Below are 16306 nucleotides of genomic sequence, written 5' to 3' on the forward strand. Positions count from 1 at the left end.
TCAATGGTTACTTGAGAAAGTGTTTCAGGGCCCCTTTAACGCATTTTGTTTAGCTGTTGTCATGACGAAAACGAGTCCATTCGAAGATTTGTAAGCGCATTTGGGAGGCCTCAAATTATGTCGAAAAAGGCCGGGATAGTGCAGCCATCGCCGCTAAAACACACAGTAACTTTCCAACAGCTGTGAAAACAGACAGCCATGTCCATCTAGTGGAAAACATATCATGAATTTCCAGGGGCGTTGATCAAGCAAACAAGAGAGAGAGAATAAAACATTTATTTGCGACTGAGGAAGGAGTGTCGGTGAGTGGGCTCCTTAGTACAGGATCCCATTGACACGGGCCGCTGTTCCTCGTTCGTCTCACGAGGGCTTCTTGGGTCTTCGGATCCGAGCTGGAAAGAGCTGTCTCCCACCCTAGAGTGTTGTGCTGTGCTCTTGGTTGTAGAGGTAGATTGTGTGGGCCTTCCCATACCATGTGGTACAGGGTGGCTGTTTTAGTGACGCAGAACCTGCACTGTGGTGCGTATGTGTCGGGATCTATCTTGGACAGTATGTATGGATTGAGTTAAGACAAGGTCTGCAGGCGTCGCCATGCTACCTGATATTCTTTAGTCAGCTTTGGCCCTAGGGGCGGAAGTTTCCGTTTTTCGAGTCTTTGATGTTCTGGAATATCTGTGTATGTTAGGAATGGGTCCATACGCATAGCCGAGGGTGGGTGCGATATGCCGGGGTCGGAGGTCCGCAAGAATAATTCTCGGGCCGAGGCATGGGCGAGCTCATTGCCTCTAACTCCGCAGTGGCTGCGTATCCATATCAGCTGTTTCCATTCGCCCTCTGAGCATGAGGACGAGAGTTGTGTTAGAAGTCGATGCCCAATGAGGCCAATGTAGCCTTTGCAAAAATTTCACGACAGCTACTCAGATGCTGAGGGTGCATTCTTTGTCGATGCAGCTGCACCAGTGAACGGCAATTATACAGCAAGCGTCATTCATTGTGGAAAATAGGTTGATTGTATATCAGCCCAGGACACAGACACAACTAGTATGGAAGAAGCAATAATCGCTCTCGCCCTACGAAACCCAAGGTTTACTTTCGTTCTAACAGATTCAAGCAAACAACAAACGCTAGATAATGTGCTGCCATCTGTGAGGCATTGTGAGACTCTTTATGACCTCCGAGATGGCGAGCACGTGGTGCATATCTTGGAGGCCATGCGACTCTTGTTTTAGATCAAAAACCTGTATGTACCATTTTCGCACGCGCGCTGGTACAATCTACTGTGCGCGCGTGTGTGGACGTGCGTATCTATGTAACAAAACTTATGAATAAGTATGCACTTAGCGGTTCAAAGGGTGCACAAGGGGCCGGATTTCGCTATCGCGTTCAACTCTTAAAGGCGAGGCTTAATGGTCCCCCAATTTTGATTTCTTTGCGTACTGGTTGCAGGCCCTTTGAGCATCTATCTATCTATCTATCTATCTATCTATCTATCTATCTATCTATCTATCTATCTATCTATCTATCTATCTATCTATCTATCTATCTATCTATCTATCTATCTATCTATCTATCTATCTATCTATCTATCTATCTATCTATCTATCTATCTATCTATTCTAGCCGCCTCCATATACGTCTCGGTGGTCGACCAGCTCATCATGACATGAAGTACATGACAATCCCGTCGCGGACATCGTCTAACCCTTTCCGCCACACACATACCCGCCAACCATGTGGTATGTGTGTATGTGCGACAGTTGATTGGCAGCTAATGTCTACCCATGAAAACAGCGATAACTGACATTGGAGCTCCGAAACTTCAGCGCGTTTTCGTCACCCCTAGCGAGATGGTGCGATGAACTCGCGTAGGGTGAACGTAGGGGTTTTAGTGCGTTGGGCAGCATTGGGCATGGCACCTCTCACGTTTCGATGAGCGCCGCCTCCACGGAGCGTGGTATCTCCTCCGCACGCTTTATCACATTCGTGGTTCGGGAGAGCACGAAGGTTAGTTCACTCTCTGCCGCGGCCGCGTCTACAAAAGGAGCATGCTACTCGCACACGAAGAAGTAAGAAATATGAGTGACAGTTGTTTGGATTGTCCTATGTACACTTCTGCGTTCGTTTCGTCTTTCTTTTTGGTTGAACAGCGTGCTTTAAGTGTCGTGTTGCGACAGCTGTTTGTCCTGTGTATGCTCATTTCGTGCCTGCTTTCTGCTTGAGGTACGCGCAGCATGTTTAGATCAGGTTGTTTTTCCTCACGTGAGTTTGTAATTTGTTGCTGTAGCATACATTTCTTCATTCTTGTGGTGAAATAATGCACAATAAACGCTCAACTACCTTTCTGGAGATGCGTCGCACTTTCGTGTTACACTAATTTCTCAAAAGTGGGAATAACCGCGTCTTTTGTTGTTAGTGTTGAACGGATAGAAGCTTGGCCTAAATAGTTCCATAAATAAAAACTGTCATCTAGCAAAAACGTGCCGCTCTACTCAATTGTGGTTGCTACATCATGACAAGGCCGATGAATCAAGAGCTCCCATTACAGGTAAAGGAAAACAAAGTCGCATACAACGGCTCTCCTTCGCAATCAAGATGGCTGGTGTGCACGTATGCACAAACAGTGCAACACTTCCCTAAGTGCGCTTTCGATGTAGCGTATCGCCATTGTACGGCAAGACGCATGAAGCCAGCTAAGACGTACTTCGAAACAAGTCCGATGTACCCAAAGCTGGCTTTACCGCATCACACAGCGGCGACAGGAGCAAGCAATTTGAGTAAAAATTCCAGAGAGAGAGAGAGAGAGAGCAAGAATTATTTTAATGGGAAGCTGGAGAGGTTTGCCTGGTTTTTCACCTGACAGGCTACTCCAGTTGCCGGTTGATGACAGTGATATATACAATGATAAACACACAACACACACAATTACACACACGCATAACAGTCACATAACACATAGTCTCTCACACGCACTGCACAATTTACAACGTTTCGTTCAAGCCTGTGGCCCGTAAGAACGTCAGCAGCGCTTTTGTAGAGTCTAACGCACTGGAGGTGTTCTGCCATGGCCCTAGAATGTTTTTTAACTCCAAATTTGTGTCCTGTTGCATTTTTAAGCCCATCTTCAGAGACTGTCTCTCTGATGCGTATTTCGTACACTCACAGAGGACATTTTTTATGTCTTCAACGACGTTACATTGGGCACAAAGTGCTGAGTCAGACAGTTGAATTTTGTTCCTGAAGTAGTTCGTATACGCTATGTTTAATCGGATGTGGTGTAAACACGTTTCTTATTGCCTGTTGAGATTTCGCGGCATCCTGAAGTCACACGATGGATCAATCTTGTACAGAGGCCCACACTGTTGGCTAGGGTCTGTCCAGAGGGATCGCTGGAGGCGCCAGGCGTGTGCCGACACTAGCGTTTCTGCATCTTGCCTCGAAAATCTCGACGATTTCTGTTGAAGTGTCATGTCCAGCTTTGACAGCGTCATCAGCCCGGACGTTGCCTTGTATTCCGCAGTGGGTAGGTATCTACTACAGATCAATGCGATGATGGAGGTCACAGGTTTTCTTGCATAGGCGTTTGATGTCCATGACGAGTTGGTCCTGTGTGCTTGGAGATCTCAGCGACTGTAGCGCTGCTCTTGAGTCAGTGAAGATGACCCAGGACTCGGCTGTCTGGTCAATGATGTAATTAATGACAGCCCGCAGTGCAGTTTGTTAAGTGGCTGTAGATGAGGTGCAGTGTCAGAGTGGCAGAGATGGTGACATTGGTAAATGGAATCCAGACACCTATCGCAGATGATATAGACGTAACAGAGCCGTCGGCGTAAATATGACGGTGAGCTCTGTAGCAGTTTTCCAAATGCTTTAGAGTGAAGTGTCTGAATGCTGGTTCGGGTGTGCGCCTTTTGCTCTTGAACCCAGGTACAACGGTGACTGGTCCACGAAGGAGTTTTCCGCGATGGTTCTGCATGAATTGATGCTTTCTGATAGTGTAGCGGGAGGAGGCTCCGCACAGGGCAACTGTTTGAAGCAGGAGGATGATCCCGCGCTCTGGTTGCATAACGCAAGTGGACTCAAAGAAACTCCTGCTGCAGAAGAACAGGAGCTGAAAGGCGCCTACTCTCAGCAAGGGTTCCGATGTTTGATGTGTTCTTTGGAAGGCCGAGGCACACACTCAGGGCTTGTGCCTGGACTCTAGTCAGAGTCCAGTCAGTGTCTGTATGTTCGTTCGAGAAAGTCCATGCATCGCAGGAATGCTGTAACGTAGAAGACCTTCGCAGAGAGCGGTATACATTTGTAACACAGCATTAACGGTACAGCCACCAGCATTGCCTGTTAGTAAGCGAAAGATGCTCGCGTATGACGCAACTTTTTCCTTTAATATCCGAACGTGGGGAGTCCAAGTCATTTGCCGGTCGGTTGTCACTCCCAGAAACTTATGATTTGTCATGTACCGAATGGCGAATGAGCTACCTTTAATGTGTAGCGTGAGACATCACGCCTCGTAAAAACAATGGCGGCATACTTTTCTGGTGACATCATTAGACCTCGTTCGCGCAAGAATTTCTCGATGGAGTTGAGAGCTTTCTGCAATCTTGCTTGTAGAACACGTCTGTTGCGACCGCTGCTCCATATACAAATGTCATCTGCTTAAAGTGAGATTTCTGCCGATGCTGGGATGCACTTCTATAGTCCGATGAGAGAGATGTTTAATAAGGTTGGACTGAGGACGCCGCCCTGGGGAACTCCTTGATGCACTGTGTGTGAAGTTGTGTCACCTTCTTTTGTGGACATGTAGACTGTCCTGTCTCTGAGGTAGTCCAAGATCCAGCGGTACATACAATCTCCTACACCTAATGACCTCAGGGCGTGTAGGATAGATTCATGAGTCACGTTATCAAACGCTCCTTTGATGTCGCAGAATTCCAGTCATGAAAAGCTCTCTGCAGAAACGACGAGGTGATCAGCGCCACCACGTATCTCTCAATTGTCGATCAACAAGGTGCGCTGTGTCGCTGCGACCAACGCCAGACTTCGAGTGCGACGTCGATCAAATGACTGCGCGTAATTTACAGAGCATTAAAAACATTTTCTATTTACTGCATCCTGTAAAAAACGCCCCGTCAGCTACCTTGGTGGGAGCGGTGAGGCTCTTTCATTAAAGGCGGTGCAGTCACCCGAAACGGCTCGTCCAGGCGTGGATTGGAGGCGACAAAGGCGCGCACCGCTGGCTCCGTCAGAAGGGCGCGTGTGTGGGCGCTCCTTCCTTTCAGGGCGCCGCAAATCGCGAAGTTAAACACACACGAAAACAACGCACACGAAAGGTTATGTGTTCAAGGCAGAGGAAATCAAGTTTGAAGTGTCTTTTTTTTTTCTTGCTGTCATTCTTTTGCACACCGCCGATGTAGAAACGACTCATTCGTTTTCATTTCTCTTTTGATAGCATTTGCCCGAATGGAATTATTTTTAGTAATATTGTGTGGTTGCCTTCTCGGTTACCAGCCGAATACGCGTGCTACTCTATTTTATAAAACGTCGTTCACCCTTCTAATTCCTGCTGAACTTTAAGACGTATCAGACTGATTCATTCAATAATTTCCGGCAATCACCGTTATCCGAGGTGCTATCTTCGACACCCATCCGTTCCCGCCATATTGTCAAATTCCAAGAGTAAACAGAGCAACCCCATAGGCTAATCAGACTTAAAAGATGGCAATTATGATGTCATAGTGCAATACTGAAACATCCGAACCGGGGTGTATATATATATATATATATATATATATATATATATATATATATATATATATATATATATATATATATATATATATGCGAGGATCTAACAGACAATAATGCCAAGGAAAGTATAGCGGCAAATATTAGACCAAATTGTAATGTAAATATGAAGAAAAGTGGGTGAAAAGATAACTTGCCGTGGGCAGTTATCTTTCCTTATTCATTAACGAGAGTCTCGTACTGGCAGACTTAGTGCCTTTGGGTTGTATACGAGGGACTATTTGTCAGCTGCCCACTCGTAACAAGTTCACGTGCTACGTGACGCCAAACAGGCTCAAAAGAGTGTGCCACACTCGCCGCCACGGCTACTCGTGGCGCTGACTGACACACCCACGTTTAATTCCCATATAAACCCTATAAAGTGGCTGGGGGGATAGCTGTCGTGGTAGCTCAGTGGTAGAGCATCGAACGCGTCATTCGAAGGTCACAGGTGTTGATTCTGCCCACGACAAGTGATCTTTTCACCCACTTTTTTTCATATTTACATTACAATTCGGTGTAATATCTTCCCTTATACTTTCCTTGGCATTATTGTCTGTTAGATCTCATTAATAATGTGTAAAAACACGGATAAACGAGCCCTTAGGTATACACTTCTTTCCTTATATATATATATATATATATATATATATATATATATATATATATATATATATATATATATATATATATATATATATATATATATATATATATATATATATATATATATATATATATATATATATATATATATATATATATATATATATATATATATATATATATATATATATATACTGACGCATAAAGCAGGCAGACGTCCGAACTTGTTCTGTGCTAATATGGCACCTGAAACTAAGTTGTCTATTTGTGCATCAAATATAACTCAATTCGGCCCAGTTATGAAATTCTTCGTGCTGATCTTAATATTTATTCTGCGCTATTACGGTGTTCAGAATATCTCGCATTGTAAATGTGCCTCGCGAAATCAATTGAACATTCAAAAATGCCCATATTCGTGCACCCATACTTTAAATATGGCAACAGATTCCGAGGGTCTTTTACAATATCGCTAAGATGATTCGATGGCAAAAGCGATTAATTAAAGACTGAAATGGCATGTCACGAGACGGCCACATTCAAGTGGGGAATCCAAACTAATTCGCCCAACTCAGAGAAGCGTTTGGTTTTTCGAATTTGTTGTTGTACGTGTCGGGCCTCCTGCGTCGTTGCATACCTTTACGGGAAACCACACGCTTCCCGATGGTGGTGTGGCATGCCGAAGAGCCGTGTTTTCTTGTATGCGATGTTCCGTGCATGTGGCATTTTCGTAGCATTTCAATCTCACGCGTCACTCTTGTTTGAAGCCACCTTATCTTGACACTTATAGGGCCTTAGCCTTAGCTCGACGCGTAAGCAGCACATGCACGCACGCACAAGAGCACGCACCATGAGGTCTAAACCATCGTGCGGGCACCACACTCACTCCATTCAGAACGTTGTGTCTTTTCATTGTTGACACTGGCAAGTGCACTCCCCATTTGAGATCAATTGATACCGAGCATGCTGTCACGAACTGTGCAAAAGAGGCTACAAAAAAAGCATCCTCATGTATCGTATAGGTTTGCAAGTTTTGTGCTTGTAGCAAAAGGTCGCCTTGCACTGTCATTCGTAGCTTAGACGTTGCCACTACTAAAGGCGAACATTTCCAAGCAGCCCTTAAGCTTGCTGCTACTCTACCTTGTGTAACACTGAGGAGCGCAGAAAAGTCGCTATATAGGTTATCACGCAGAATGGAGAATTTGTAGATTACAATGAGAACCCTTTTTCCTGCGTACGAGAACGTGTTGTTCGAACGAGTTAAATTTATGGTATTCTTCTGTACAATCATATAGTTTGGGAACATGTGGACCCCGACATCAAGTTCATTAGAGGTTATGTTTCACATTGTTCCTTTTCTACCGGCAGACACGAAGATATGCAAAAACTGCGATGCCATACTGGCCGAGTTGGAGCACATCAACGACGAAGCGGAAAAGTTCGGCGTGGCTTTCGTCAAGAACAGCGATCGACCGACGGCGAAGAAACTCGGCATCACCAAGTTCCCGTCGCTTGTCTACTTCCGAAACAAGGAGCCCACCATCTACGAAGGTACGATGCTGTTTGCTACCCCACGATTCTATCGATTGCCGCAGGTTTGAGTGTCAGTGGATCCCGGGTAAACGGGACGCAATGTGCCATTAAACTCATCCCTCTCGTATGCTCTGTGAAAAAAAAAAAACCGTAAACAGGCATTGTGTGGTCGAGCCGACGTTTCGACAAGTGGACTCGTCTTCCAAGTGATCGCCTTAGCGCTGGATGCTTCGCACGCCTTTCTCCAGCCCAAACAAAGAAAAGAGGATAGGGTAACCGGGGAGAGAAGGCGGAGGAAAGGGTACGGAGCATATGCGCACTAGTGCTTAAGAAATCAGTTCTAGCCTTGAAAATACGGGCCCACCTGTCGAAACGGCGGCTCGACCACACAACGCCGGTTTACAGATTCTTTCATCGCAATTTTCCGTCTTCCCTTATCTGCCGTTTTAGGGGCGAAACTCCCTCTTAGTCTAACCTTGTAATGCATCACGCGTAACCGAGAGGAGAAGAGACGAGAAAGAAAAGAAAAGAGTATCTCCCGTACAGTACAACAGACAGCGCTGTCTCATTGAAGTACATACCAACTGCAGTTGAGAGAGGATATTCTAGATGGCACTGTAATTAGCCTCCGATTGGCTGCTGCGCGGGTCGTGCTTGGGTACGCGGAGAACGAGGGCATCTCTCAGTCTCCTAGATAGTTGCCGTACGTAGCGGATCGTTGGTGGAGCATGGACGAAGCAGAGCGGCCGGTGCGTTGAAGACGCTTGCGCTCGGCTTCCTTGGCTTGCGTCTCGTCGGTGTTACCCCCGCGCCGTCTGTATTCTCGAACGTGATTGCACGCATAGACGCATGCACAGACGGACGGACACATGAACGGATAGACACACAAACGCTTCTCCCCTCTCACCATCATTCACTCCGTGGATATGCTGTGATTTCTTAGATCTCATATGTAAGAAACTATAAACTGCCATACCCAAGCGACATATTAAGTCCATGATAAGCAAACGGTATCAGCGCATGGTAATGAGTTTGCAATCACGCAACCAGATTTATTCCTCGTAATTACGCGTACAAGGTCAGCTGAAGGGCACTCAGAATTAAAGTTTAAGATCCTAGGTTTTTGCCATAATGTAGCACTCTCAACATGCAGTCACTTCTATTTACCATTGGAATGCGGCTTATCCTCAGATTTTTTGCACAAAACCTTTCCCCATCACCTCGTAGAGCCTCTCGAGACTGAGCGACTAAATTGCTCAGACGACTGAGCACGTACGCTCCAGAACTATTCCTAAATATCTTTCAGCAGCACTACACTCCTGAATGTGATGGGGTTCGTGCGATCAGCTTTCTTTCTCGCTTACTTTTCCCATCATGCGTCATTAAAACAGTGTTTGAAAGTTTATATACACCGATGTACAGAAAGTACCAGGAATAGTTGTTTAGTAAAATGAATAATATCGTTTTTTCTTGGACGAACTCTACTGCGCAAACCTGGAGCATGCTGTGTACGTATACGTAAACCTCGTTGGTGCAAGTTTACTGACTTGACCTTGTCCAGACTAAATGGTCGCTTAGCGCTGTTTAAATATGCACCTGGAGTGTTTACCACTAGTGCGTATTTTGTTTATCTCTAGCCTGACATCGTCCTACTGTCCCATATCACTGGATAGAGTTACGAAAACAGTGTTTGTTAATCCTCTCCCCCTTTTTTTGTAAACAGCTCCAAGCGAACGGGCTTGGAGTGGTTTCTGTTTATTTAGCTGGACTCCGCCTCTACATGATTAAATAAGCCGCTATTTATTCAATTAAAATGCGTGAGTGCCTGAACGTGATGAACACACACGCATGTGTCACACATTATTGTGAGTGTCATGTGCATCCGTCCGTCCGTTTACGTCGCCCCACTCGCCATCATTCACCTCGTGGACATGCTGTTTTTTTTTTCTCGCTGTTGGTTGCATTCAAAGAGATCCACTTGTCAAGCGTGTTGACGGAACTGTTTGCAAAGTTCAAAATAACGTGATTTATTAAGATAATTAAGCTTTCTGCTTTTCCTGCTGTGGCAGCCCCTTGTGTAACTGAATAAAAAAAGAAAAATTAGCTACAAAAAGTTTCCCAGCCTAGAAACGAAGAAGGAATAAAGGAACAATCGGCCAGGGCAAACGATTGTCCAGTGTATTTTTTTTTTTGCTTTTAAACACTTCTCTGCTGTTCAAACAAGTCCTACCAGCCAGTGAACGCCACCAAACTTTTCGCAAATACCGTGCAGTGCTATAGAATTATACCGTAAACTATGCATGTGTACTGTTTTGCAATCTACGAATTTGGCTCGTTCTTAAGCATGGCGGACCTCCGGAAATAGTAATTGTGTCCAACAAGACTGCTGCATCGTATACGGGAGTGCATAGATAATTGCCAAGCACGCTCATACCCGCTTTGACACGCACTGAAATTGATTGATTGAAATTGAAATTTATTCCGCAACAACAAAATACATGTTACGAGGAGGGCAGGTAAAAGCTGTGAGAACAGCTTGAGAAGCCCTGACCCCCTAGTACACAGGGTAGCACAGAAAGACGTGCGGCTAAGGACAACCAAAATAAAAGTGTTTCACAATGTGCACTAAAAAAAGAAACAATGAAAGATCACAATGAAAGATCACCGAGGTAGTCGCTAGATCACATTATTATATAAACACTAATCGCAATTTTTTTGGTGATATGCTAGATATATCAATGTTATGTTCCCTAATTATGCGGTTTAGAAGTGTAGGCAGTTGAAACTTTAACATTTGATTTCCGTATTTCGTTCTACATTTTGATATGTGCCACACTTCAGGTTGACGTACATTATAAGCAGGAAAATTTTTCTCTAACCTGGCTATTCTAGCAATCGTATCATTATTTTTCAATAAACCGAACTTATATAAACGGCTTAGTTTATAATCATATATTGATGCAACCTGAATGATGTAGTGTTTTTTAAACAATTCTGCTGTGTGGCTGCGATGTGGTAATTTAGAGGCAAGACGCAAAGCTTTCTTTTGCAAGATGGTAAGTTTGCAAACGTTTACAGTTGTCGTTGTGGACCATACAAGAAAGGCATAATTCAATAATGAAGAAAACAACGAGTTATATATGAGCATGTTTACAGAAACAGGAAAATAGTAGCAATGACGGCGCATGACGCCGATTATACGAGATTGTTTAGTAATAATATGGTTCACGTGATCATCCCATGTCATGTTTTGTGAAAAATACACGCCTAATGATTTAAAACTTTTGACGACTTCAATTTCTAAATTATTTAACGAAATGATGGGAAACTGAACTTGTGTGTGGCGGGGGTGAAATAAAACAGCTTTTGTTTTTTTTATGTTTAGTTTTAGAGAGTTTTCTTGGGCCCATGTGTTAATTTTAGACAGTGCGTTATTCGCTCGGCTACCTAGATCGCTGCTACATCTGCTTGAAAAAAACAAACTTGTGTCGTCAGCATATATAATGTAATGGGCAGATTCATCAATACGAACTATCTCATTAACGTAAAGTATAAAGAGAAACGGTCCCAAAATGCTTCCCTGCGGGACGCCTGTTTTAATGGATTTTGTTGCGGAATGTTTGCCTTGAATTACGACGAATTGAGTTCGGTGTTGCAAGTATGAAGTGATTAATTTGTGTGCAACGCCTCTTATACCGTAATGGTCCAACTTTTGTAGGAGAATTTTATGATTAATGAGGTCAAAGGCTTTTGAGAAATCAAGAAAAAGACCGAGTACCATATTTCGGGATTCAAAATTCTCTAGAATGTATTCTTTTTGTGCCAGTAGCGCGAGCTCAGTAGATTTATTTTTCCGGAAGCCATACTGCGCTGAAGTAATCAAGTTGAACTTGTCAGTAAAAGAGTTCAAACGTTTCAAAATTATTTTTTCCAGACCCTTAGAGAATACAGGTAGAATCGATATAGGGCGGTAGTTGGACATGTCATTTCTGGGACCCTTTTTATAGATAACTGTCACTTTTGCTATCTGCATGTTTCGCGGGAAATGTCCTGTGGACAAACATATGTTAAAAATGTAGGCAAGACAGGGTGCTAGTATGTCAATAACATACTTAACAGGTTTCATCTGAATATTGTCCGCGTCAGTGGCTTTGCTATTACTGAGTGTCAAAAATGTCGCTACTAATTCACTCTCTGAAATTGGCTCTAGAAATATTGTTTGGTTATTTCGAATATTCATATATTTTAAAGAAGTACTACTGGTTGTAGGGCCGCCAACTGACAAAAAGAAGTCGTTAAATGCATCAGCTAAATCAGGCCCTTGAATTTCTGTACCATCTTTCACAATTTTGGTTAATTCCTCCGGTGGATTATTAAGCGTACTGTTCCGAGGATGCGGTGCTTGTAGCGACCTGGGACGGAGGTCGATCAAAGCACTGCCTGACACCACTGATGGGCGTTTCATGTGCAGATGACCTGATGGACGAAGAGAAAGTGCTCGACTGGCTAACAAACTTGGAGGCAATGGAGCTGCCGGACCGGATAGAAGAGGTCAACGGAAAGATCCTAGAGAGCCTCATCAAGGAGAGTCAATACCTGGCCGTTCTCTTTTGTGAGTTTTTGCTGCCCTAAGAGAAAAATTCGCAAACTACAAGTTCCTCTTGTGCCCTTGCGTGAGACGGCTTGAATATGGAAGCGTATATGTGCGTTGGTAAATATGAACGAAAAGGAACAAATATCAGGGTTCGTCTATTAAAAAACAAAATTTAATAACTACAAGTAAGGTAGAGGGGACGTTTTCGTAGCCTTTTTAATTGTAAATAATGACATAAATAGGATGAGGTTGACTAAAAGTCGTGGCCGTACACCAATGCAGCTTTTGCATGAGAAATCAATAGAAATGCAAGAACAGCACTTTTATTAACATTAGGGACATGCGAAGGTCACTAAGCCACACTTAACTAACATTCAAATGTGTCTAACATATTGTACAACGAGTGTGTGTCATTGGAAGCCTAAAAGAATGCAATATCATCTACGTATACATACACTTGCACTTTATTATGAGTAGTGATAGAGATTAATAATATATTCAATAAAATGGGTGAAACAACGGATCCCCGAGGAACTCCCCTTGTCTGTTGCGAAGATAGCCCATTCTGCGAACAGTAAGATGCGCACCCACTAAAAAATTGTATCCATGCAATTATATATTCGGGAACGTTAACATTTCGAAGTTTACTAATCAAGATGGCGTGCTCCACACTGTCATACGCCTTAGCAAAATCCAAGGTCACGAGAGTGGCGTATTGCTTTCTGCACTGAGCAAGTTCAATTCAAGCTTCCAGTTCCGACATGCGCACACCTTATAGAGCACCCTGGTCTAAATACAATTTGATATTTGCTCAATATATGATTTTGCTCTATCCATTTTTCAAGATGTCGATATAGAACCCGCTCTACTAGCTTTAGAAAATCGAGGTAAGGGAAATAGGCCTAATTTTGTCCATTGCATAACCACCTCCTTTTTTTCTTTTTTTTTTAAAGTAGTGGTGTCACTTTGGCAGCTTTCCAGTCAGAATGCTCTAAGACATTTTCTATAAAACATCATAAAGTTAACGAGATCGCTGGAAGACAAATCAAACATAACTTTTATAATCGCTGTAGTTATTATATCAGGACCGGGAGATGAAGCTGGCAGTGATTGTGCTACCTCTGATATCTCTTCTAGTGTTGTTGCCATATATTCATTAGCTTTTTCCGTGATCGGCAAAGGGCGAGGTAGCACTTATGTAAAGCATTCTTCTAAGCCTGTCCCGATTGCTTCCAATGACTGCGACAATTCTAATTGTGATAAACAAATCGATTCTATATCTATTCGTGATGGAACAATCTTTCTGTACCGCAAAAACCTAAATATGGCTTTTGTTTTTTGTATCCGACATACAACTAACGTCTGGATTTGTACTCTTCTTTTGCTCTGTCAACCGTTCGTCTGAATTTAGCAGCAACATATTCACAGTCTTTCCAATTACGTAGACACTGGTTGTAGATTAGTCTCCTTTAATCTGCCTTTCGTTTTTTATCATGGTGAATAAGTACTACTTCTAGTTGAGTACTGAACTTAGCTTATTCATAGTGACACCTAGTAGCCGACATAAATTAAGGGCCTTTACCTGCTCTCTTTGTTCTACCTGTTCATTTAAGTGTAATCGTAATGTATCTGTAATTTCGGCGTAATTAACATAATTTTGGACTTATTTTTTTGTCAAAGCAAGCGGACATATCTCAAAAAGTACTGGAAGGTTACCACTATTTGTGGCTGATGTCATGGTGGACCTGGATGAAATAATACAACCTGAGTTAGAAAAAGTCAGGTCTATCACAGAACGTGATAGCCCAGATACATAAGTGGGGGATCTGGTATTCGCAAACTGAGCGCCATTCAGACATGCCCATTGTAATGAGTTATAACCATTTGCCACAGTCATCAAATCAATAACCCCACGATATGTGTGTAAATAAAGTTTCTAGCGATTATTATATTTCTTTTACACGCTCCTACTGCGGAATCGAGGTAACTAGTATTCACAACACCTTTGGAGAAAGGAGCATTGACTACTAGAAATGGTGTACAACCAGGGATAGATATATCTACTGCTAAAATTTCACTCTCTGTCGATGTGGACTGACATGTTGTCTTCTCCCTGTGGGCAAATCTCGTAGATATGAAAATCGCTAAACCCCCTCTACATGAACGTCGATCAAAACGAAAGAAGAGTTAGTGTCTAAGATCAAAACTTTTTCTCGCAGATAATCATGCTTCTTGCTAATAAATGATTCAACAGAAAATTCGGTACAAAGAGGTAAAAGATTGGTAGCTGCAGCGAGCATTGACCGACGATTACACTGAAGCACTTTCAATGACCCTATGTTGAACGTAAACCAGCGGCCTCAGCTGCTTCTGGATAACGTTGTCCTTTAAGAAATCATCCTTCGTCAGCGGACTGCTCTCCTGGCACTTTTTTTTTCTTTAATATATGTAGAAGAGTGGATTTCGGGAAGTACGGGGTAGCCCGGCGTTTAATGGCTCTAGTGTCGAAATCCATAATTTGAACAATTTGTGGTCTTGGAACCATTCCCATAATCCTGTTCGCAAGTAGCTGTAAGAGAATCAATGTAGTCAAATGCAGTTTCTGCACCAGACACAGTTTCTGGCGTGGTTTCATCTACGCCTTCGTGGGTAAGCGCGATACCTGTATCAAGAGCAGGATTGTCTGCACTATGTAAGATTTGGGTCATGTGACTGTCTTTGACAGGGTTGAAGACACCGTTCAGGGCTTCCGACATCGCCTTTTCTACAGCAACTGCCACAACTTGACCTATAGATATTTCCAAAGCTTTAGAATGTCGAGCAGCAGCTTCATCGTACCCGCATGATCTGTCTAATACTATGGCTTAATCTTCACGGCATGCCCCGCAGCGGTGGTCTAGTGGCTAAGGTACTCGGCTACTGACCCGCAGGATGCGGGTTCGAACCCCGGCTGCGGCGGCTGCATTTCCGATGGAGGCGGAAATGTTGTAGGCCCGTGTGCTCAGATTTGGGCGCACGTTAAAGAACCCCAGGTGGTCAAAATTTCCGGAGCCCTCCACTACGGCGTCTCTCATAAACATATGGTGGTTTTGAGATGTTAAACCCCACAAATCAATCAATCTTCACGGCATGAGCATCGATTTCTTTCTATAATCTATAAAATTTGGAGCTCTTGATTTCTGAATGCAGGAACGGCGCAACCTAGAAGTAGTTACTTCGTAACTACGGAAGCGAAAAAAACAAGGAGAGAAAAGAGCGCTGACTTTCAACAGAGATTTAATATCGGAGTGGTGTACATATATAGGCGAAAAATGAGAAAAATGGGCACGCGTAGAAGGGTGCAGGAACAACTACGGCGGTACAATGTCAGCAAAACTGTTGTCTCTTGTTGAATGGGCTGAAAAAACAAATACTTGCCCAAGCTTCCATGCTTAATATCTTGATTTCTCGCTGGGCAGTTTGAATGATCAGCAGGGTGAGCACCTTGGCAAATACAGGATTTTTAGTTTTGAGAGGAACATGTTTTCGGGCCATGCTTCTCTCCACAATGAAGCATTAAGAAGACGATCGGCACCCCTTAACGGTACGGCCATATCGCCAGCACTGGATGTATCGAAGTGGGCACGGAGCGAGAGCCTCAACTCTGTAAAGGCCATGTCTTAATCACTGTTGACCTACTTACACCTCCAAATGATACAATACTGACTCCGTGGAGACTGTGTTATTATCCGAGACTCGTGAGCATGGTACACTGGTATGGCCCCTGCAGCTGAAAACATTTCCAAGACCTCTTAG

The 16306-nt window shown here is 43.5% G+C and overlaps 1 protein-coding gene across 4 annotated transcripts in view; it reads left to right on the forward strand.

The window, feature by feature from the left end:
* The window catches only part of hlk (hulk), a 134145-nt gene that overhangs the window by 37796 nt on the left and 80043 nt on the right, over positions 1-16306 (forward strand). For all 4 annotated transcript variants that reach the window (XM_075894777.1, XM_075894778.1, XM_037426252.2 and 1 more), the window contains exons 2-3: positions 7753-7935; positions 12389-12529. In XM_075894777.1, coding sequence (XP_075750892.1) covers positions 7753-7935; positions 12389-12529 — 324 coding nt within the window. The remainder of the gene's footprint in view (positions 1-7752; positions 7936-12388; positions 12530-16306) is intronic.

This window comes from Rhipicephalus microplus, chromosome 5 (assembly GCF_043290135.1).
Source record: "Rhipicephalus microplus isolate Deutch F79 chromosome 5, USDA_Rmic, whole genome shotgun sequence".
Taxonomy (NCBI): Eukaryota; Metazoa; Arthropoda; class Arachnida; order Ixodida; family Ixodidae; genus Rhipicephalus; species Rhipicephalus microplus.